General features: G+C 41.4%; 1 protein-coding gene across 4 annotated transcripts in view; it reads left to right on the plus strand.

The window, feature by feature from the left end:
- LOC110979760 (uncharacterized) overlaps positions 1-24,511 on the plus strand; it is a 129,079-nt gene that overhangs the window by 27,615 nt on the left and 76,953 nt on the right. For all 4 annotated transcript variants that reach the window (XM_022235804.2, XM_087133678.1, XM_087133677.1 and 1 more), the window contains exons 6-7: positions 1,830-1,893; positions 11,529-11,598. In XM_022235804.2, the coding sequence (XP_022091496.2) occupies positions 1,830-1,893; positions 11,529-11,598 (134 nt within the window). The remainder of the gene's footprint in view (positions 1-1,829; positions 1,894-11,528; positions 11,599-24,511) is intronic.

Genomic DNA, 24,511 nt, shown 5'->3' on the forward strand with positions numbered 1-24,511 from the left:
CTTACTCAGACAATGGGTACTTTGCCCATAAGTCCAGTGCGGACATTCCCGGAAGACTTCCTCTCGGTTACTTTTCCTGAGCCGCACGGGAATTTTTACCGGCCAACTTCTGGCCAGGAAGAATTCCTGAGACACTTTTCCGGAGACGGAAAGTCCAGTGCGGACATTGTGAGTCGGTAAAAGCGGCTCAGGGAAGTGTACGTCCGGTTTACTGGCAAGGTCAGGCTCACATGAACCCTGCGCATGTACGTTGCAAGCGTCCACGTGACGTACATACACGTACACACCTTGAAGCTTAGGCCGTTTTCCAATACTTGACTTGGGCTCGGTCTCAGGATTCAACTGTTTTTTTTTCTTTCTTCCTGACTTTGAGGTTGTAAGCGCAACAGTACATGTAAGTCTGATAGTACCACAAAACATCAAGTAAGATGCACAATCACCAAAAATTACAGTACAGGGATTTGATTTCCTACATGAAGCCTCAAACAGACACAAAGTTGAGTATTGGAAAACGGCCATAATTCTAAGGGTGAAAGGTCACTTAAAGTGCACTCATGTGCCATATAGTGACAGCTCTAATACTTTTCCCACGCGTCTTGGTAAAAATGCCCGCGTCGAAAGTCCAAGTGCAGACGGTGGTAAAATTTGCCCATTTTTCACTTTCCCATCGGCTTGGTAAAATCCTGGGAAAATAAAGTCCAGTGCGGACAGGGCTTAAGTGTCTGTGCTGTCAAATCATGGCAATACTTTAGCACTGTGAGCCTCTCCGCTGCCTTACAGTAGTGTCATAGTCCTGTCCATCACAAGTTCTTTCACAAGAACACTTGTTAAGGAAGGCAGTGCTCAATGACAATGGAATGCTTTTGTCACAGTTCATTTGACTTGCTTCTGATTTGATTTAAGATTGGTGCAGGTGCTTGTTATAGTCTCAACCACACATAAGGCACTTCCTTCCACCTCCAGTACTGCTAACAGCTCACATTTTTGGGGGTCAGATTTCACAGGATCCAGTGGCTATTTTTAGGCTCACATTATGTGCATCTTTGTATTATTCTTCGGTGTATAAAAACCTTTAAAAATAATATCTGGGGTTTAATGTATTGAAAAGTGCACTGTTTTAAACATCGTCCAAGCTATTCTAGACAAGTGAGGGCACTGTTCCTGTGATGTAAATCACACTTTATCACAGAAGACACATTTCATTTCATTTGATATTTCATGAAATTTCATTTCATGAACTCCAAATTTCCTCTTTGAAAATACCTGCACAACCTTAAGAGTTCCAAAAATTGTAAAATTTAAGGTTAATTGACCTATAAAGGTGCAATATCAAGGGTGGTAGTAAAATAATTGTATTGCATGAACCCTTAAGCTTGCCAGGTATGCTCATCACATTTGCAGTCAGTTCTGTGATGAAATGCCTGTCTTAAAAAAGCTTAAAAAGTTGGATTGATTTTTTTTTAAAAACATGAACTCTTTATTTGCGCATTTTCATTTAACTACGTTCAAATAAACAACTTCATACGTGTACTGTGTGCTTGGGTCATACCAGTATGTACCGTCATTGTGTGGATTGAAATGTACACATACCTGTAGATTTAAATCCAGAAATTACAATTATGATAAATCAGCATGAAAGTTAAGAGAAAATCCCCAAAAGACCTGTAGATACTTTCATTTCTTCCCCTTTCTTACGTCGTCTGGAGAGGAGAACCAAGAATGTTTAGAGGTGTTCGTGTCGGAATACCTGGATGTTCAGAAGGTGAAATATTCCAATGCAAGTCCCCAATGATTGACTTGGTTTTATTGTCTTTTTTTTCCTTTTTCAGCCATCCGACAATTTGCTACAAGTGCCCACTGCCAGCAATTCAGGCCCTGGAGACATGAAGCATGGTATGTTCATATGGTTTATAGAGATAATAACTCCAAACCGCCCCAGCTTTCTGTTCATGACATAACCAGCCTTTACACAGACCACTTCAGTAGTAATAGACGGATATTAAGTGTGAGTCTTCAATGCAGGTCGCCCTAGGGTGGATGATACTGTTCGGCATCTGCTATCTTCAGATGTCCTCTTTTCCAAGACCTGATTGATTCTGAGAATTTCTAATCAGATGATACATTGGTTCAAGTCGGGGCATAATCTTGCTCTTTGAATAAACTACATGTACGTCTTTGTGGATCTTTTCCCTTGATCCCCTATTTCAGAAATTATGTCAGCAGGTCCCTTACAACTCTAATTTCCCTGTGTATGTGCGGTTTGACATTGTTGAAGTGATTGGTTGTCACACTTGTAAGCAAAGCCCATAGGTCAACCTCTGTGGCTGAGGTTGCACCGAAACTCCCAAAGGCTCACCAATCAAACAAAAATAACCAGTAACAAAACAGCCCCCCTGCTGCACACACTGTGGCCTCCCCCCTTTGCCCAGATTATGCCTTCCCAGTTGCCGCTGTTTTACCAGCGTCTCTCCCCGGGATCAATTTCAGGGAACCTCCGAGGGGCATGAAATGCGGGACAAATCTCTCCAGTGTTGCCTACACTTGTCAGATCCATTATAAGCAGTGTGTCGGGCGTGCCGTGATCCGACACCGTAGAACTGGGATCCCATTGAGAAGCCCCCGTTTTAAAGTGATAATGTTCCCTTCTGGAACGCGACACTGAGCTATTGTCGTGCCTGTATTTAATTTGCATTTTCGGCAGCTCCTTAAAAACTCCTCCCCATGAATGGGTCGTAATCTGTGGAAAGTGTTGGTAAATTTGTTCTGGATTGGTTACATCTGTGGGATTCTATCCAGCTGAGGCGCCATCCAAAGTGGAAAATTTATTCGTCACCTGCCAATGTTGCCTGTTTTTCTGGTTCTGGGTTTTAAACTGAATTCAAACCGGGATTGGTGAGTACCGTGAACTGGTAAAATACACATGTATAAATTTTGACCAGTTGGTTCCTTATGATGAAGTCTATGTAGCTCAATGCTGGCATCCATTTTTAGTTTTAATACAGTATTGATCAGCAAAGATCATATAGCGCCGAAGGCGCAAGATGGATAACTCTGCCCAAAAGATGTAATTATCATGGGTGCCATTTGAGCAAGCGATACGCCTGCGCAGTTTACGGTAATGCTTGGGCGCAGGCTCACCAGGTGCACGTGCCTGCCGCAGCGCCTGCGCCTGTGCATTAATGTGCATTGCGCAGGCGTATTGCTTGCTCAATTGGCGCCCATGCGATTACAACGTTTTACGTGTATTCATGGTGAAGTTCGCCATCTTGCGCCGCTTTGCGGCACTATACAATATTTGTTGATGAGTGGGACCGCTTTTCACCTGTAAGTACCATGATAATGTGGAAAAATTTCAAACCTGATTGGAAGGTTGTACACTTGCAGAATGTAAACAAGGATCTGATGGTATATATTTAAATGCTGGGTGCATCTACCATATTTCTCCCCGCCAAAAAAAGTATCAGTAAAAACTGCCACTCCTGTAAAATTTGCATGGACATGGAACATTTCAAACATAAGAGGCTGTGACAGTTGTATTTTGCAATTCTCAATGAAAAAATGTCAACTTTTTCATAATCCCGGTAAGTCTTTGAGGAGTTCCAGAGATTGCAGGCAGCCTCCTCCCAGTGGGCAGAGCCATTTGCTCATATAGAAGCCCACAGGTGTGGCTAATGGATGGATACTGCCACCTGCAAATATCACAAGGTTGATGTCTTAAATATCAGTACATCCCCTGGAACTGTTGCTTGGGAATACAAGATAGCAGCTAACTTGTAGATGGCATTCCCTCTGACTCCTTCCTGACGTTGGGCTTGTAAGCGATGCCCAATCTCCTCCTGCACAGGGGCCTTTTTCTTTAACATGAATTTTTGCCCTAGGTTACTCAACTTGTTGGATAGCTGGTGTGGAATCTACTCATATTGCACTTCTATTTTGCCAACAGAAATAGCCGCTCGTTTGTGATATCAATTATCAATTGTTGACTGCCGTGATATGGGATATGATGTTTGAAAACCTGGAGGATGCATAGCTCCAGAGGCATAGCCGAGGGTGCTATGTATACTTGAGGGTGTTCAAAATGTCATGTCCCATATCACAAGAGTCAACAATTGTTTGTTGTATCTACGTCTTGATGATGTTTTTACTTGCTTTATGAGGGAAATCAAGGTTGACAAAGGAATCTTTGAACATAAGTGGTTAGCAGTCCCAGCATTATCCTGTACACCGTGGGGATGTGTGTGTGCATTATATCATATAGTGCTGGATGATTTGATGTTGAACAGTGAGTTTGACATGCAGTTTGGTCACCCTGTCACATTGGGGTCAGTGAAAAAAAAAAAATTCAAGACAGAGGTATAACATCCAGGCTTGTTCCTTTCTTTTACTGACATCAGATCTCAAAATCGATCATCAACCATTTGTCGACTACCGGTACTGGTCAGTTTTCCCTGGTAACCTTTGTACAAAGAATATCTTGGGTACCAGCAAAATCAACCAAAATGGCCACTAATCAACTCCTGTCCAATATTACCGTGGAGATTCAAGCTTGCATTGAAATTGCAATTCAAACCTGTATACCTGGGATGGGGAACAGACTCATGACAGCTGGTGAGAGTAGAATCCAATTATGATTAGTATGGTATTAGAATATCATAAATTACATTTTGAAGTGGATCAGAAGACTGCAAACTTTGATTTTGATAACAAGTGATTCAGTTGTTTGATATGACATGCTTCAAATAAGGATTGTCCACAGGTAACATCTGTGCAAAATTGGCAAAAGGGCCTTATGTATGATGAGAAAAACAAAGCAAATCAAACCAAACCCTGAAAACTGAATCCTGATACCTGGATCCCAAACTCTGAATCCCCAGACCTGAACACCGAGCCCCTGACCCACCTCCCAAAAACATGGAAAGCAAACTCCAAAAACATCAGAAAAACAAACAAACAAACAAACAAACAAACAAACAAACAAACAAACAAACAAACAAACACCCCAACACCCCAACAAACAACCCAACACCCCAACAAACAACCCAACACCCCAACAAACAAACAAACAAACACCCCAACAAACCCAACAAACAAACAAACAATAAAATATTGGCGGAAAGGAGGTGAGCTCCATCATCTTGTGGCCTGCATTACAATTTGGATGTTGGACTGGACACAAAGCTCGGGACTTGGGGGGGAGGAGTTACAAGTTACAAAATAAAAAACCTCTTGAGAAAACTTGATGCCCCAGTCATTACCACCTGCAGGCGTGTCTCCAAACACTGATATGTAGGACAAGCAGAATGAGATCAATCATGCCTGCAGATCTCCAATTTAAAGCATCCCACCTCTCACCCTCCCTCACCCCTTGTGGCACACCATATCCCCATTACCTACAAACCCGCATCCCCGCTGCTGCTGCCATTGCTTGACCAACTCCATCTGCTCCTTCGCTGAGGCGAGCTCCATGGTGTACACTCACCCTGCCCCCTGCAGTCACTTATAAGATACTGTGGATTCCACCTGCTCTAGCCCCTGGAGCTAGCATCTCCAGAACATGCATTTTGGAACTCCTCAATCTTGTCACCAGTCCTTCCAGGCCGCCAAAAAGGGATTATTGTGAAGAAGACCTAGATTTTCAAAATGATACATTCTTGTGTTATGTACATGTTGGTTCATAATGGCTTACACTATTGTCTAAGATCCTAGTTAAAACCCTGCAAGTCTTCACTTTTCCAGTTTCAATATGAATTTTCACGTACCTCCTTGGGTGAGGGTTACAAAAAAAATTAAATCTTTATTTTTTTATACAGTAAACTCTCGATAACTCAAAGTCGGTTAACTTGAAACTCGGCTTATCTCAAACACATTCTTCATCCTCGCCAAGAGAGTAGGCTCTTATGTAAAAAACTACATGTACGTCCGTAACTCGAAATGCCCACACTACTACATCCGCTTAACTTGAAGTTTTTGAAGGGCCAATCTGAAAAGACTGCTGCCAAATCACTGGCAATAAGTGGAAAAGAACACGAGACTTTAATTATGAGTCACTGTCTTTTTAGCATGGGGACACGAGCATGCTTGCTGACAGTGCCATTGTAATTGACTCGTTGCGATCACGGCCTAAATAATATCCTTGCTATCAAGCAAGCCTGAATGCCATCGCTGCTGAAATGTAGCCGCATGCTTCCAGTCCAATTGTCATGTGACCACACTTGTGTGTGCTGCAGCTGTAGCCTGACTGCTGCTTCCTGCCCAATTGCAGCACTGGACGCGTTGTTCAAAAGCTGACTGCGTAATCATGCTGGCCCAGCGCGGTGCTAGAAATGCTCTGTTTTGCATCGGCAAATCTCGCTTGAATATTTTAAACAGGTAGAAAAGGAAAGGTAAGAAATAAAAAGACAAAAGCACACAACTATTGAAAAAAAAATCGTTTTTCCAATCTCCAGTAGCCACCACAGGGTAGGTTGCTTGTATGCTGTGCGTGTGTGTGTGGGTGAGACTCAGGAACTTTCGTTTGCTCAAAATCCAGATAACTTGAATTTTTATCCACTCCCCTGAGGTTCGAATTATCAAGAGTTTACTGTATATCCCTGCAGAAATTTTGTCAGTTTTCTTGGGTTGTAATTGACTACATTTACATGTAGATCATGAAAAGGAAAAACAGTAAATCATCAGTACCCCCCACCAAAAGATAGTGGTTACAATGAGTTGACGCCAGACCAGTACATGTATTTAACACCCACAGTACGTTTACACATGTGATCATCAATATCTAATGTCAGGGTTCAAGTTACCAGAGGACTACTTGTCACAAGAGGGCAGCACACTAAAGCCTTTATACTCCCTGCAGTTCCATTTGACATTTTAGTAGAAAATGGACTTACATAAAGAGGATTATATTACAGTGCTCTGGTGTGGGTATTTTCTGCGTAATTCCAGAGCAGACTGTAAGCACAAGAACTTGAATAAGCCCTACATTAAAAAAAAAAAAATAGGAAGTATTAAACATAGAGAAATGCTTTGAAGAAACACTTTATTTTTTTTAGACAGCGGTTGGAATTTCCTGTTAAAATCATGTAGTTAATAAAGCGCTGTATTCAGGAAACTGTTACAGAGCAGCAACTGATAAGCCACTGACGTATATTTCCAAAAGTACAAGTACAGTGTCTGTGTTGGCATGCATGCTGATTTGGTATTTCAGCCATTGCGGTATGTATTTTCAGCTTATGGCGTGGTTTGCAGAGGTGCAGCATAACACACATTGTTTCCTCTTGATTAAACTCCTCTGGTTGGACAATTTGTCTACAAATATAGCCAATCTAGGTCTGAAAGGAATGTGTTCATGACGTCCTTGCAAACTGTGTGCATTTGTGTGACCATGTCAAAGTATTGATCTTCAGTGGAGACATTCAAGGATATTCACATCATTTGACAACATGGAAAGCATTTGTTCAGCTCTTACAGTGATAAATGAGAACCTTTGTGTGTCATTAGAGTGTGATATGACAGAGTCTAAATTTACAGTACATCCTCACAGAAAAGCCTTTAAAAAAAATCAGTACTAAAAACACAAATATTGGGTAGGCATACCAAATTGCTTCAGTTGTCTAGATTACCACAAGCCTGGGCTTTATGTTTTTTCATGTTGTGCCAGTCTTGCGTCATGAGTAAGATTTCTTGCCAGCCCTTGTGCTTCATTGCATTAATTGCCTGGGTCTAACCAGGCGTGTGTGATACTCTCCCGGTCTTCGTCTCTAGTTCTCGTCAATCTATTCCTTTACCCCTCTTACCCTCCTCTTTTGTCATGTTTCCCCCATCCCATTCGGTCACATATTATCCTGCCCTGCCTTGGTCTAGAAATACTGCTCTGATCATATCAAGCCCTTTTGCATTGCTTCAGGGAGGGCCTGGTGCTTCTGATTGCCAATAAATTCGTTGGGATCGGATTTTTTGTGACGCACATGGGTACAAGCCCTCACCATCGTCTTTGTTAATCTGTTCGCAGAGTACATGGGCCCAGTACACCTCACTCTCCTCCCCGTTGTGGGAAATTATACTCATATTAAACACACAATCTCCCTCCGAGTGATGGAGCCTCTTGGGGGGGGGGTCAGTGTGCGCATGTTGCGTATGATGTATCAGTAAACACTCATCGGGATCTGGCAGATAACAGGAACGTTTTTCCTTGCGTGGCCGAGATCGTAAGATTTGCATCCAAGAAGTGTTGGCTGGAAATGATTGGAGATGATGCTATTTGCGTCATGCTTCATCAGAAACTGAGGCTGCTGCATGATGGAGTGAAAAAAAAAAAAATGTGGCATTTGGCAGTGCATGGTACTTGTTTAGTGGCAGTAACGTGACGGCAATCATCGCTGCAATTCTTAATGGGACGTGCTACTTATTTACTTCTAACAGGTCGAGCCATGTAATTTTTTACAATTCCAGTCATTGTAAAGGCTCCTTTGGATCCTGTTTAACCTGATGTCTAATCTGTGCCGTGCCAATTTGCACATTCATGAGCAAAATTGTGGACCCTCTGGGGTAGAAACCTTAGTGTTGTAGCTGTTTTGGGGCTAAAATTTGCCTGAATTTTGGACATTTTGCTGTTGTAAATTTCGTCCACTCTGGTGATGCATTGTTGGGTAATTCCAGAAATTAGGGGTCCAAAAGTGTGACATTTTTGTGTCCCTGTTACATCTGACCTTCGTTATTTTACATGGAAATATCACTGGAATTGATTTCAAACAATTATTACTCGTTTGGCAGGTAATTTACATTTATTCATCACTCTTGGGAATTAGAAAATGTGTTCTGAACTTACAAAATCACATGTCAAATGTTTCAGGGACCCTCCCCCCAAAAAATGAACCCCTAATTTCTGGAATTACCCTGTCAGTAGGCAGTAGGCCAGTGAGCAAAGGTTTCTCATGTTTTTCAGTTGGGCCAGTGAGCCACTTCAGTATTTCAAAAAGCAACATCATTGGGGAATAAAGCACATGCTTGAGTCCACGTAGGGTTGAACTGATAGGACAGAGTAAGCACATATGCCTGAAAGACCTGTGACGCACTTCATTTTGGGCATATGCTGTTGGAATAATTTTTGGTTCACAATGTGAACAGGAAACCCCTGAAATGTAGAGTGTCTTCCTTGAATGGCCTCACAGCAACAGCACCTTTATTTTTAAGGAAAAGCTTCGAAAATTTCGAAATTTTAAAACTTCAACTAAAAAAAGGGATGTCCTATAGTGTTAAAGACGTAGAAGGTTGCACAAAAAAAATCCTGAGTAAAATTTGCATGGACCCTTTAATAAAGCCTTTGCATTACATTTGCTTTCTAGCCAGGCCAACAGGCACAGGTACTCGTGACAACCCAACGACAACCTCTTTTTTTTCTTGTTTCTGTCTTTCTTTTTTTAATCAATTTTTCTATCCATCGTCAGGTGGGGTTTGCTCTGGAGTCTGGACTAATGTTTCCTCAGAGCCCCGGCATGTTTGATTAAGATAAGGACAAGTGTGTAAATGTCACTGTGGCCAGACTGTGGAGCGCTTTGTAAAGCGATACTGGCAATCAGCCAGTATCTGAGCCAGAAAGGGATTTTACCCAATTGCTCTGCTAAGCGGGAAATGTTGTCCAATTCCTTGCCAAGTGTTTGTGAGGATCGGACAAATTTGTGTGTTTTCCCCCTCTCGTGCATCAGCTCTGTCTCTGTATGTAGTAAATGAATATTTACCCAAGCTCCCCGGGGTGTGTGGAAATCATTTTCATATAGGAGGATAGAGTAATGTTAGGGTAAGTATCAACTCTTGAGAATGTTTGGAGAGGTTATGGAGAGCAAGAAGACATTTGCATCTTTTATAAGAATTTTATACAATACCTAAATAAATCTCGCCATCTGACTGATTGGTTATTGATCACATGTCATGATTAATTCATCCCAACACAAAGCACATGGCTTCAGCACAAAAACAGAATTTCTAATCCTCAGTGTGTGGTAAATAGAACATTTTAATCCCTAATAATCATGGTTGCAGTATTGTTGATGTAACATGGCTCTTCACACCAAATAGTGACTGATAATGAGAAATATGAAGGTCCATTTCTTAGTCCAACAGATGAATAAATCTTTGCTGATACAGCTAATGAAAAGGAACAACTCAAATTATCTGTCAGGTAAAGAAATTTGCAGGGCAAACAAAAGTTCCTTGAAAAGAAAAATACTGATCCAAAACTGGAGAACTTTCTGTAATTATTTACCCTGGAGTTAGAAGGGAAAAAATGGTGAGCAGGGTACATGTACTGATCAGATGAGGATTTACTCAGGCATTGTGTAAAGTAAATAATGAATGTTTCACATGTGTGCTGTGTAAAGAATACCATCATGCAATGATAGATGGACTTTTGTTTTTTTAGCTCGTTGAGTTGGCAGCTGTTGTTTCACGTCTTGTCCAGGCCAACTTCTCTGTTTGGATTTAAGATGTTGTTTTGTGCAGCAGCATCTTGGGAGTTTTTTACTTTAGTTTTGGGTTTGAGATGCTTCCCTTCCCAACTGCTGTCAGTTGTTGGAAACTTAACTCTCATACATGACAAATTGACATCACAACTCTCCCGAGTTTCCAAAGTTAAATTGGAAGAACCGATGACCGTTGACTTATTTTTTAAAGTTTAATATTGCACTGAAGAAAATTCTTATGGATATTGTGTGAGTGCAGTTAAATGCATGTTACAAAAAAATGACTCTTTTGCTATTCCATGAACAGCAGCATTCTATTAAAAATGGCTTTCAGTTGTTGCCATGCTTGGTTTTACATGAATGTAACCATGACAAGAAAGAAAAGAGCCTTGCAGTATTTATGAATGGAGGCTTTGGCATCACCTTGCCTTCAGGGTGTGAGGCTGAGATACAGTAACTTTGAAATGCGAAAATAGCTTATACATGTTTATGCATAAAGTGTTGTAGTAATGTCTGGTATCATTTGACATTTGAAAGTTTGTAAAGCTGCCACCAATCTTCCAAAGTGTATCATTTGAATATGGTGGATACATCCCTAGCAAATGTGTTACGCCAGTACTCATGAAAAATGGTCATCCGAAGTCACTATTTTCGTGATGTGAGTACATGATAAAAGTGTGTTCAGGGCTGAGATCTGAGTCTGAATAGTTACAATGATAAAGGTTCAAAAGGGCTTAGTAGCCATCATTAGTAAATCCCTGGGGAGGCTGATTGGAGCCAGCCCCCTCCCCCCTAAAAAACCCAAAAGAGTCAACTAATTTCACTTCACCAGAAGGGTGTAAAAAAAAAAGGACAAAATGTAATCTCAGCCCTCAGAAAGGCAACAAAGGTTGCAATATAAATTTTGAAATTCTCCGCCCCCGAAGAAATCAAATTTGGGCCACAGGTTCTGGATCTGCCCTTTGTAGCCTTTTTATTAAAATGAGGAATGTAACGAAGAACTGCTTTTGCTTTACTTTCAAATGAATTTTGGTTTTTTTTTAATTTGATGATTTGTTTGTTTTTCTTGTCCTTTAGATGTCAAAGTTGAATCGAGATCCCCTATAAAAGACACTTTGTTGCCAGAGAAGAAACAAGTCAAACCAGAGTGAGTACCAACTGTTTACTCTTGCATGCTTCTCTTTTTTTTATTTATTGTGATTTTTGCTTGTCTGATGCTATCTGTCTGAATAGCAGTTGGGTTCAGCTGGAGCTTCAAACTTCCTGTGGCTGTACATATATATGTGTTGAATTCTGAGTTTCTGCGGTACCTCTGGTCTCAGGCCTAATCAGAGAAGTACATCAATGAAGTGCTAATTCCTTGGATGAAATGAATTACATGTATAATGGATTAATTAACTAAAACAAATTATAACTTATTACTGGTGTTCCACAGATATGTAATACAAAACTGCTGCAAACTACTTGCTGACTACAATGACCTAAAATACAAATCTCAAAATATGGAGGGCCTGACGTTTCGATACTAGCAGAATATTTCTCAAAGGCAAAGAAAGATTCTGTTAGGATCGAAATGTCAGGCCTTCCATATTTTGAGATTATTATTGGTGTGGTTAAATTGTTAGACACACCGTATTCTTACATTGGCAACCCAGTAGCTTGTATCATCCAATGCTGGTTCCCTCTCATATCAATTTGATGGTACATGTAGGTACCTGTATCCATCATCCACAAAGAGCAAGCATCACATCACGTCTAGGATACCTAGATGAGACATGCACATGTACGTCCATTAGTTTTTAAGATGTCAGTGAAATCAGAGTTGCGCAGAAATGGAGATCATGCACAAATACCCAGAAAAATTGAGGAAAACGACTGTGGCAGCTATCATACCTGGAGATCTCTCATTGTAGTCAATGTCCTCTGCTGTGGGAACCGGACTGTTATCCAAATTCAGGAATTCATCAGTGATTCATAGCCAAATTCATTCACAACTTAATTAGGCTCTGTAATCACAGATTTAGGTTTGCCAGATTTTTAATGGGTGCTTGTAGGAATTTCAAGGGTCAGATTGCTGTGTAGCTATTTTGGATATATTCAGATTTGGGAGGCGAACAATCAGACACGTCACATTCCCACTATTTATTTTTTTTTACATTAATTATTCCCAAGATGATATTATTGGTACCATTCAGAGCATCACAGCTATTTTTCCAACATGTAGGAGCCTTCTAAAAAATCCACAGAAACATGTCTCCTTGAAAACTGAGTGCCAGATTGTTTCTCCATCTCTAATCATCCCTCCTGGTCATGTTTCATTTTTTTTTCTTTACCGTTTCCGATGCACATTTTTAAATAAAAGGAATTCTCAGAATGGCCCTCCCTTTGCCTTTGGCGCTGTCTCAGCAACCCTGCTTGGCCAACTGACCCCTGTGTGTCCCCACAACAGGCTGTAACAGCTTTTAGGGGGTAAAGTAACAAATTTGCCAGATTTGAAGAGCTCTGTCCAGGGGATTACAACCCCTGATACTGGATCTGCTGATACTTGATCAGGGTGATAGACATGGACAGAGAGCGGCTACAGCAGCCAGTCAGTACCCAGGGGATGAACTCAAAGCTCTGCTTTATTTTTCTTCACTCACTCTCTCTTTCTCTCTCTCTGGGCTGCTCACTTCTACCTTTCTGTTGTGTGCATTAATTATAATAATGGTGAATTGAGATCGTGTAGATTGTCTTTTTTGTAGGAGACAGTGATTATAGAGATAAACCTGATTTGGGATAACAGGGTGGTGCATGTCTTGGAGACGTGGTGATGAAGGGGAAGATGGTTAGTTGCAGAAGTAGTGATGGTGGTGATGATGATGCCTGGGTTTTCTCCTGTGGTTTCAATCCTTTGCCTTGGTTTTAAATTCTGCTGTACTGCTTATCAGTAGTGACTTGTGATTTGGCTTTCTATAAAATCATCCGTGGCAAGAGATGGCGTAACTGCTTGCGTCAGACCAGCTTTGCGCACATAGAGCAATAATTGAATCAGACTACTTCTTGAGGAATATCAGATGTTTTCATTTATTACACGTGCTTGTGCCATATATAATGCGCATCCGGAAGTTAAATGTATGAACTGCCAGTTTTGTTCATTAGATGCCGCTACAAAAATAGATGATGTTTGTACCCGCTCATATTAGAGATTTTATGATGGAAACCATATTTCATTTGGGAGAAATTTTTTTGAATTTTTGTTGCAGTTGCATTTGGCAGTCATCTTTCACAAGAGGCATTTTTTTCATTAAGAAAAAAAGATGATTAGCAGCAATGATAGGACAGTTATGCAGTATAACCCTCCAGAGTGTTGACAATGAGCCTCCCCCCCCCAAAAAAAATTTGTTAGTCCAGGCAATAATGCTAGACGGGGTAATACAAGCATCAATGGTTGTATATCGCCAACATGTGCTGGCTAAAGAGCCCTCATCCATCTTCTTGGAGTGACCCCAAGTGACATTTGCAGCCAGCCGCAGCCTTAATGAGAAGCGAACAAGCGGCCCAGACCATTTCTCCCACCCCCAAGGGGTGGTCTGTCACCCCAGCTTACTGCCTGATGACTTGAGCCCACACGTTTTGATAACCTACCTGCCCACGTGGGTTTTGCGAAAGGGAAGACAAAAATTATCCCTAGGATCCCAAGGCATCTTCTGCCACTCGGAATGGACAATAGATTGGGAGGTGTTTGCTGTTGGATTTACCTGCCACGTGCCCCTCCAGGGCCGTTCGGTTCCACCTGCCGAGGAATTGGAGCCGGCCCAAATTGGAGCCTTTCCAGCGTGTAGCGCTAGGTGAATGGTATTAAATTACAGCCGTGGCATGGCATCTAAGCTGGGAGGAATGAAAGCATTGCAGCTCATCAGGCAAGTAATATTACAATCTCCTCCCTGACTGTGAATTCGTTCATTCCCACACCACTCACAGCCTGGATTACATCAAACACTCCCTGTGCTGTATTAGTTGTCCCGTGGCGTCTGTGTATTTAATGTGCCCACTTCACCAGTGTGTTGTATAAATAAATCAACTTGTAATACCTTGTAATTTGTTAGTTGTTACCTTTTGTTTACATTCACTAGCCTGCTGTCATATAGAGTTTTACATCTTTACATTTTTGTGTTACTGCCCTAAATTAATCCACCCCTAATATGATTAACATTCCGGGGTCATAAATGTCAAAAGTTTACAGAATTTAAATTTTTAGTGAGACTGTAGCAACTGCTCATGAGGAGATTAGAATGTTATTTGGCTACAGCAGATATTGAACTGACTTGAAATGTCTATTTTTAAGGCCGTTGTGATCTAAATCTGTCATTTCCTGAATTTTTTTTTAAAACTTGCGGATAAAGCATTTTTGTGCAAATTACTTTTTACTGTTTAAATATCAAAGGGCATTTGTATACTTGCATTGTTTTGCTTGATTGTTAATTTAGCAGTGGGAAACCTTTTTTCTTTTGTTTCAATTTTACATGTCTTTATTTTTTTCATTCCTTCAAATATTATGTTCCTCGTAGTCTATGAGAACTAGTAAAATTGTTCCCATCATTGCACAACTGGAACTTCTGTTACCAAAGTTTCAAACCCAAGACCTGTCTCTTAAGAAGTTAAGTGGAATTTTTGTATGGGCTTCGCGCATGAGCAAAAGAGGGCACCATTGCACCAAGCAGCGATGTCTTGAATGCTTTTCGTCAATGTGCAAAGCTGTAAAGTCTCTCCCTGGATGCCAAAGGAGTCGATCAATCCATAGTTTTCATTGCAAAGTGTTGTCCCCGTACATATCTCGTCTCACAGAGTTTGCCTGCTGCGTTGGATCCCAGGCTTTGTGGGTTGTTGAGTCACATTTGAGTTTTAGTCACTGAGTAACGTGTGGAAGAAACATCTGCCCCATTTATACTCATGATGTACCCGTAAACAACCGTCAAGCCTCCTTTGGCACTATGTCAAAGAACCATCATGAAAAGTAGAGGCACATTATAGAAATCTGATTTACCTATTGAAATTTCTTATTGAAATAAATAGTTTGTGTTTGTAAAGAACTTGCACTAATTTAGAATTTATGTCAGTGATGACTTCTAAAAATGTTTTCAGTTGGCTTTTTGGTGTGACTGCTTTGATACATGTACATCTTCATTTTGTGATGATGTAGCTTTAAGGAGTCATTATATTCTAAGAGTGGGACTCTTTTTCAAGCATTAAATGTGACATTTTACTCTGAACATGTTAGCCAGACAGCTGCTTTCCCTCTGCCAAGAGAAAAGCCAAGGGATGCCCCCTTTTTTTTAAAGAATAAAAGTAAATTATTTTTGGATGTGGTGTACATTTCAGAGACTTTGAAGTTCATCTGCAGTGTGCATATACTTTCAGTGGACATTTTTAATGCTTGCAAGGCCCCCTGATCTGACAAGGCCTACCTGCTGTGCGACATTTTTCAAATTGCTCCACATCTCCAACACCTTTAAGGTGAGAAGTGTAAATTAGCACCACTCATGAAGTACCATCTGCAGGGAAACATATTTGTAACGCAATACTGGATGACTTAATGAGCAGCGCACAGGTAAGTGTGCCAGCTAGGCAGACGTTAAATGTTTATAAGGGGGAGGGGGAGAGAGAGGAGGGCCCACTGCGTCACATACACGCTCATGAGCAAAATGACTAATCACCCCCAGCGCCAGGAACTGGCTATGGACGGGGCACCGGCTGTTGACGTCTGTATCATCCAGACTGTGATGAAGGTTGATGAGAGCGCCATGCGATGATCTGGCGATTTGTAACCCGCAGCCGTTTGTGATATTGATTAATTAGTCATCAGCAGTGCTTCCTGTATGCCCTGCTTTGTTTTTGCGGTGCTTTTGTGGTCAATTTTCTTCAGGTTGTGTTTAGAAAGGTGTGCGTGTACATGTATTCATTTACTTAGGGTTTTTTTTTGTGTTTGCCCTTTGTATGTTTTGCTTAGATTTTCCAAATTGTGACACATGCAGTGGACATCAAAGTATTAAACATCCATGGCTTTGCGTTGTTAGGGTTCATATCTTACAAAAACTGGTTCTAATTTATGTTGGAATACTGTAAACAGATCATGTTTTGCCTGCATGGTATACTGCATATACATGATTATGCATTGAGAAAAAATGACATTGAATCGTTCAGAATTCTGTACTGGTATGTGCACAGAGTTCTGATTCAATGTTCCTGAAATCTCTGTCTGCAAATCACACAACCTTGCTTCAGAAATTGTGTGGGCCAATTTGGTCATTTTTTTTTCTCTTCGTGTGGGGCTTTTTTTCTGCCCTTGTTGCCAGTTGCATCCCTTTCAAGTCGGGGCTTGCCTCCGTCCTCACGTCAAAAAGAAGCACCCGCAGAAATGTCAATTAGACTCCTTGCTGAGATTCCCCCGGAGGCACTGAAGAATTAAGACCTCTGTCGCTTGACAAGAGAATACGAGCTCCAAGAAAGGGAGAAAAAAGAGAAGAGAGAGAGAGAGACAGAACAAGAAGAAAACCTTTTCTCATCTTGATCATTCTCTGTTAAGAATTGTTCCCCTGTTCAAAGCCATGAGATGAAGCATTTCCAATGTTGGCTATCTCTGTCTGGTCTATCTCAAGGTCATTGTCGCTGAACCTTTTGTCACGCTTACTCTCGTTTGCCTCGTGGGAACTTTACCTCGTGAGGTTTTTTTCATTTCTGGACTGCTATGTTGGGAGCTGTGCTACCATTCCTGTTGGGGCGCAAGGAATCTGATCAAAACATGGTTGGAAGTACACTCTGGAAAATCATAAGCTTATGCGCAGTTTTATTAGTTGTGTTTTTCCCATGATGCATGGAGAGTTGAGGAGAGTGCCGTCCTCATTGAAATTGTGCATTTGTGAATCACAGTGAACAAGGACCCAGACTTTTTGATACTTGTTTTGAACAAAACGCTTCCTGTAGAGCATGGACATGAATGTCATACTCGTGTGTATTTCAATGTAGGTGTATACTTAGGCCCTACATTTAAATGTACCTCATCAGGGCCATCCAGTTTTTCATTTTTTTCATGAGGTTTACAAAGACTACTTTTTTGGACCCACCCTGCCTCCTAGATAGCTGAAAAAGAAAATAATTCTGTGCTCGATATTATCATCAATTTTTATTTTTTAAAAATGTACATGTACAAGGTCTCCCTCCCCCAGCATACGGTTCGTATCATTGTGAAAATGATTGGGAATTAAAGATGGCCCCAAATGATGGAACATTAATTTCTGACTAAAAGCCAGTTCAAACTTGGTGGGAAAGCAAACAGAAATGTGAATCAGATCAAACGTTCCCACTCCGAATTCGCAAAAATTGAACACTTTTCAACTTGAGCAAATATTGCTGGAAGTATTTTGTGACACCACATTTTTATTGCTTTCTTGTTGGGCCTAAAGCAAGGACAGGCCTTAATAGAGGAAGAGAAAAGATCTGAGCAAACTTGAGTTCTCCATCAAGGAGGATGTTCACACACATGCTCGAGTAGGAGCACTCGGTATTCCTGTATGTCATCCTGCCAGGCAGCAGTCAGGGGGAGTGACCTGTGCTCATGCACCACCTCATAGGGTCAAGGCCGAATGGGTTAACCTGCAGAGGGTGGGTTCTGTCCTTGAAGGTCCCTTTGATATTGACAGGCCTAGGTATTATTGTTGGTCTGGGTTGCCACCCAGGACTGCAGATCAGTTGACCCAGCCGTGCGAGAGGTCAGGCGTCACCTGGAGTGGAGTAGGGGACTTAGTTACAAGGTGGCACTGGTATAGTGAGAGAGTGGGAAGGGGATGGAAGGGTGGGACTTTGATGTTCTAGCAAACATTTGCCTGATATTTTCCTGTAATGGGTTCCATCCACCCTCCTGCCCTGATAAGAGCTGCAATATATTTTATGATGAAGCACCAGTCTGGCTAGATAATCAGTGCATGTCTTGCGAGGGGGGGGGGTTGACACTTGTACATGGAGAGGAAACTTGCCCTGTGTGAGGGTAGAGATTTGTGTGCAGGTAGTACATGTTTGTAAAAATACAGTCAGGCATTAGTGTACATGTACATGTAGCCCTTTATTATTCTGATGTATTTAGGTCACCAGTGCAACAAGGTCATGCATGCCTTTCTGGTGGGCAAACAGGCTTGAGGTGCTTCTTTGGACATGTCAGTTGTGCTTAGGGATACATGTACTTGTATTGTTTATCAGGCTGATATCTCAGAGTTGATTACCAGGATAACATCATTGGCTTATCCCTTGATTGGCTGTGAGGTAAAGAATTTGTTCTGCAGTTGTGTTCATGATTTAAGAGGAATGCAAATAGTTTGTGGATAGGTTTTTTTCTTTCTTGGCTTCATTGTTGCTCAGAATAAAAGCAACATATGCTCTTGTGCCCACGAAAAGTAAAAAAAAAAAAGGTGCCCCCAAATTTTGAACTCTTTCCTAAATGAACAATTTCCTTGATGGACATGGACGCGAAGCGTGGTTTGGCAAACACGCTGTTTTGCCAAAAAAAAAACACAAACAGGAAAAGGGCACTCTCGAAGCGCGACCATGCATAGGCAGTGCATAACATCCACGCACCTGGTCATAATAACATTACCATGCACATTTCACAGCCAACTGTGAAATGATTGATTCAGCCATACGAGTGAGTAGGCAGGCTTGTGAAGAGTGAACTGTCCTGTCATTGTTTCCTCGTCAATTTTTTTTTTCTTCCCTCTTTTCCTATCCTTTTAATGTGTGACATGAATGCTATAAATGTCAACCGTTTGACACTGTTGGTAACTTCCCATCAGTGGTAAAAAAATAAGGCCCATGGGCATACGATGTACATCATGTAGGTGTATTTCCCTGCGTGTGTGTGTTGCAGGATGTGTAAGAGTTCAAACTACCCCACCTGAGTAATTAAAGGCACACTGTCGCTTTGTGTGTGTTAATTTTGCCCATCGTGTTGTGTTCTACAGTGAAAGTAAAGGTTAGATGCATGTACATGTAAGCTGCTTGCTGTAACGTGTACCCAGAACACGTTTGGAATTTCTGTTGTATTGCAGATCTATAAATTTGTCACTTTTTCCACAATCACTGACCAAAAAACCTTGCCATTTCACAGATAAGCATTTTTTTGGGTGAGACTTATTTTTAACAAAACCTGTATTTCAGAATTCATTTGATTCTAACACTTCCAATACAATAGAAACAGTTCCAGTCCAAAGAGTGAAACGGGAGACAAACCATTATATAGTGAACAAATTTAGGTTGGAATTACTAACTAAACTTTCTAAAGATTCGTTATCACAGACCAGTATGAATATTTAGGCTAATGTTGGTTGAAATTGAGAAAGAGCCACTCTAAATGGAAATTCAAATGAAATTCCCATCTATTGAAGTGGACAAATTTCATTTGAATTCGTCTTGTCCTTAATTTCAGTTGGAAGAAGTGAATTTCATTCTTTGGAATTAATAGGGAAAAAGATCCAACATGCTGCAAAGCAGGGTTGAATAAAAGCTGAACCTTGAGCCATTTTATTCCTTTGGTGCAGGTTAGGTTTATTATTTGATTTATGATAGCTGGCTCCATCCTTGGCCCTGTGCTGCAGAGCGCTGTTGTGTTTTGTCAAATCTGTCAAACCAGTGAGTTTCAAAATGATGTGCTTGTATGGGCTCTAATCCTTGGGATTGAAGATTCTAGGCAGGTTCTCAGCTGAGCCGACTAGTTTGCAACAGTGGATTAGGCCTCCCCCTTTTTGAATGGGAGCGAGTTTCTGCGAAAGGGATTCAATGCAGTGAGAACTTGGATGTGTTTCATTGTGCTGAAGAATTCCAAGAATTTTCTTGCATTAGTGTTATTCATGCAGTGGATCTTTGGAAGCCATTTTTGATTTTGTTCCTCAAATCTATTTTATAGATTTTTAACTGTTTAACGGGGATGGTATCAGACTGTTTTAGAGTTCACGTGGGTTCCATGCCCCCCTTTCAAATTTTTTTTCTTCAAATCTGGTGTGAAACACTAAAGGATGTTTTGCTACAAATACGAATTGAGTCATCAGAGTAGACAGGAAATTTCCAAAATTCAGTTTCAAAACTGAAGGGTTAACCTCACTTTCAATTCCAATTTGGCTGACTCATGAATAACGTGTATTGTGTTGTATCATTATTGCACAGGTTTCAGATCAAGAGTGGTGGATGTAAAACCTCACTTGTGGCACAAGTGTGGGTTCCCATAAATGTTCATGTCCCTGAAGCATGCTCCATTGGGGAGGGGGAGAGCAGGGTGTGACCTTCCTCAGCGTGAAACAAAGCAAGTGTCTAACATGAGACACCCACGTGCAGAATGTTATGCCTGTTTGCCTTGGGGAGTTGTTGCACTGTGTCCCCACAGTTCAGCATACCCTCCCACCCGGCAGAGGATGTGAAATGCAGCACATTGAATGTTTTCAAGCGGTTTAGTCATTCTGTCGGATGACCGCACAGCAGGTCCCCTCTTGCGTTTCCTTCGTGCTGCCATTTCTGACTGATTTGAAGCATCACACGCTTCCTGTCTTGCCACTAAATTGTACTTTGCAGACGTCTGGATGGGAAAGGGGGAAAAAATTGACAATTTTTTTTGGGGTGGGGAGGGGCAGAATTATCATGTTCATCACTAGAGTTCATTCACTTGCAGTTGGTAACGTGTAGGTAAGGGTGGATCCAGAATTTTAATTGGGGGGGGGTGAAAATTGTTACACTGCCAGTATGTAACTCCTTGTGGTCTTTCTGAGGCTGAGGCTACGTTGGGGGGTTTTTACATGGTTTGGGAAGAAATGGAAATGAAATGGACCAAAATTTAACTTTAGCTCATCAAAAATATTGCTGCTTTTATTTTTTCTTGGATTTTGCTCATATGTGTCGGTTTTTAGGAAAACCAGTTTTGGCACACTGGAGTTGCTTTCTTTTTCTTACAATGTAGGATAGCTCACAAAGTGAAAGACTTGAAATGCTTGTTGCAGTTAGATTTTAAACGTTCAACTGTCCCAGTACGAATATTAAGTACTTGGCAAGCATTTGTTTGTTTGTACTCATTTATGTTTATATGGGTGACACCTACTTATGACCCAGAATCATATTTGTTCAGAAAAAAATTGGTGATTGAGGTGTCTGCTTGTGGAACGAGTTGAGCGACCTGATAAAAGCATCATATGTCTTCAGTTAGGGAAAAACATTCCCTTGGTATTGCCTGCCAGATAGTTGGGATTCTGTCAATCCCCAGCTGGCTTAGATGCTTTTTCTCTTCGATATTGGAGGATTTTTTTTTCTCGCTTGAAAGCATTATCAGAGTGGAACAATTTTGTAGGAAGAAGAAGTGGCATCACCTGCTTGGCATGTTGGCAACATCCTCATCTTCATCACTGTTATGGTCATCATAATCGTTATCATTGTCATCTTGGTCTGCCTCTGTTAGCTCTGACCTACCCCTTCCCTCCACATCCCCCCACACAGTTTTTCTTGCAGCGGGCAGCATTCAAAAGTAAACAGTCGAGATAGTTCACATTGCTGGGGGAACGCATGTAGGCGGCCTGTCCTAACGGCCCCGAATGTCAGACATTTTCCAATGCCGGTATTTGTGTTTGAAGGCAACATTCCTGCTAGGAGGCTGCTAAGTCAATGTTGCCAGAAAGTGCAGTGGGTGAAGGGGAGAGGGGACTGGGGTTGCAGTTAGGCATTCATGGGGATGTTTCTCTCGCCTGAGTGTTGACAGCTGAGATGTTTTTTTTTTTTTACCACATAGGCTGTGTGATTGGACTGTGGGAAGAGATCATTTGATCCGTGTTTTGGGATAACTTGGGAAGTTTGGAATGTTGTGTCCAACCACTGTGCTCTTCATGTACATTGGCTAGATGTGCCAATATGGTCAATTATAAGGTGATTGTTGCACTGCGGTATTCGAGTTTTGCTACATTCTAGCAATTCTTGCAGGAAGGTTGACTAACCTGTAACGAGGTAAGCAAACAAGTACAGACCCTTTCACAAAAATCAAACACAACAAGTATTTGCCTCAAGGCGTTATGAGGCAGAAAATACAACAAAAGTGAACCATATATGAAAACTACGTGCTGAGCAGACGGCCATGAATGACTTCTTGCTCAGTAAATAACTGGCAGGTTTTCAGTTTTACTGACAAGGGGAGCAAAGTTATCATTGTGGCATCATGATGCAAAGGCATGGTAGTGCAACTTTATAAATGTAAATACTACGTGTACATATACAGCTAAACCCATCCAAGCCAAATTTCACCACATTCATACATGTATAATAACTCAGACACGTATCCTTAGATATCGGTTGCATCGGTAAGATGATGCCGCCTGTATAGCTGTCTGCCGTCTCACTGGCCAAGCTACTCCTGTGTATCACCCCGAAGCGATGCGTTACATTAGTCACTCCTCCAAGACCCATCCAGGGAACCTTATTACTCTTGTCATCATCCTAATGGAGATCTTTCTGAATAAGGATCTTTTGTGAGTGTCTCGTTAGACCTATACTGTACATGTACCTTGGGTAATCATCGCGATGTGTACCGTACCCCCCACACATGATGCATCAGTACATGATAAGCATTAGGCAGATGAGATTTTTGTTTGATTTAAAACCATGAGAAAGTCTAGTTTTTGTGGGACATTACAATGTATGTACTGTCGACTCTCGTTGTAGCCAAGTTCAAGGGACCAAATTACTTTGGTATAGCTAGGACTTTGTTATAAAAGGAGTAGAAAACAAAGAATTTTAAGACAAGAATTCATGCAATTGGTGTCCTCAAAATTTGCCCATAACAGTATTTTGTTGTAAAAGAGTACCAAAGTGTGACATTGTGAGCCAGAAAGTGCAGTGCAAACGAAAGGAGTACATGTACATGTGCGTGTTGGTTCACGCTCTGGTTCTCGCCTTAGATGCCTTTTACGCACTAATTGTGCACGTAACGTATTCACTTCGGTACCCTATAGTGTTCGTTGTTATGAGAGTTGACTGTGTAGCTGATATCCTTTGAAAGAGACAGGGGGAAATCCCTTGTCGTGAAAGAAGTTACTCTTCCATGTAAGATTTCTGGCTCATATTTTTCAACCTGTGCATGTATTGGCTTCTGTGTTACACTGAACTGAAACAAGAAATCCAAACACTGGTGAATCATGTTCCAGTCCCTTTTCATCCATGTGCATCTTTTGTGTTTACTAGCTAAAATTCTATTATACCATCACACTAGATTTAGGTCTGGACATTTTTGGGGGGTGACTGTACCTTTTTCAAAGGGGAAATAATGTTTTGTAATGGGAGAAGAGCATGGGGCAACCTTGCCAATTCAAACTTCACCCAGGGTTTTGAAATGGATATTGAACTTGCCCAGAGCTAGAGGGCTGTCAGGAGATGTGTTTTTCTGCAAGTCTTTTTAGTATGTGCTCAGGTGTTCTCTTGGTTGGAGTAAGATGGGGCTTGGTTGGAAGTGTGTACTGTGTGTGAGTAAACCTTTGTGGTCTGACGAATCCCCCTGGTGTCAAATCAAACACATGTTGTTTGCATTGGGGCTGGAGGGGGTGTTGATGAGGCTGGCCAGTTGATTCAGACCTTGTTGAACCCTTCCTCACCTGGATGGGCCTAGTGGCTCTGATGGGCCCCTGGTGACTGGTTCAGCTGGACAGTGGGTTGCCTGGATGCAGGGTCTGAGCGATAATGGTGGTTTGGGAACCTGCTTGAGCTTGGCTAATAAAGAAAGGGATGGTGTTGCTACCTGGAAACAGCGTCACTGCATGCTCATTTGTCATTTGGTTTGTGGATCTCTGTAGGGGTGTGGTTTTTCCGGATTTCAGGAATATCTGTGGGACTATCCGGAATTTCTGTGAGACTTTCCGGATTTCCGTATCGGGAATGCTTTCAATATGTAACGCAAAGACTACAATATTTGGTGCGACACTAAGCAAAAGACTTGCACAAGTTTAGGTGTATAGCATGTGCTTTTGCGTTGTTACTCCCCCTGGAAATGGAGGTATCATTGTTAAAACATAGGG

The sequence above is a fragment of the Acanthaster planci genome, linkage group LG02 (assembly GCF_054643075.1).
Source record: "Acanthaster planci isolate LZ-2023a linkage group LG02, COTS_SCS, whole genome shotgun sequence".
Lineage (NCBI taxonomy): Eukaryota > Metazoa > Echinodermata > Asteroidea > Valvatida > Acanthasteridae > Acanthaster > Acanthaster planci.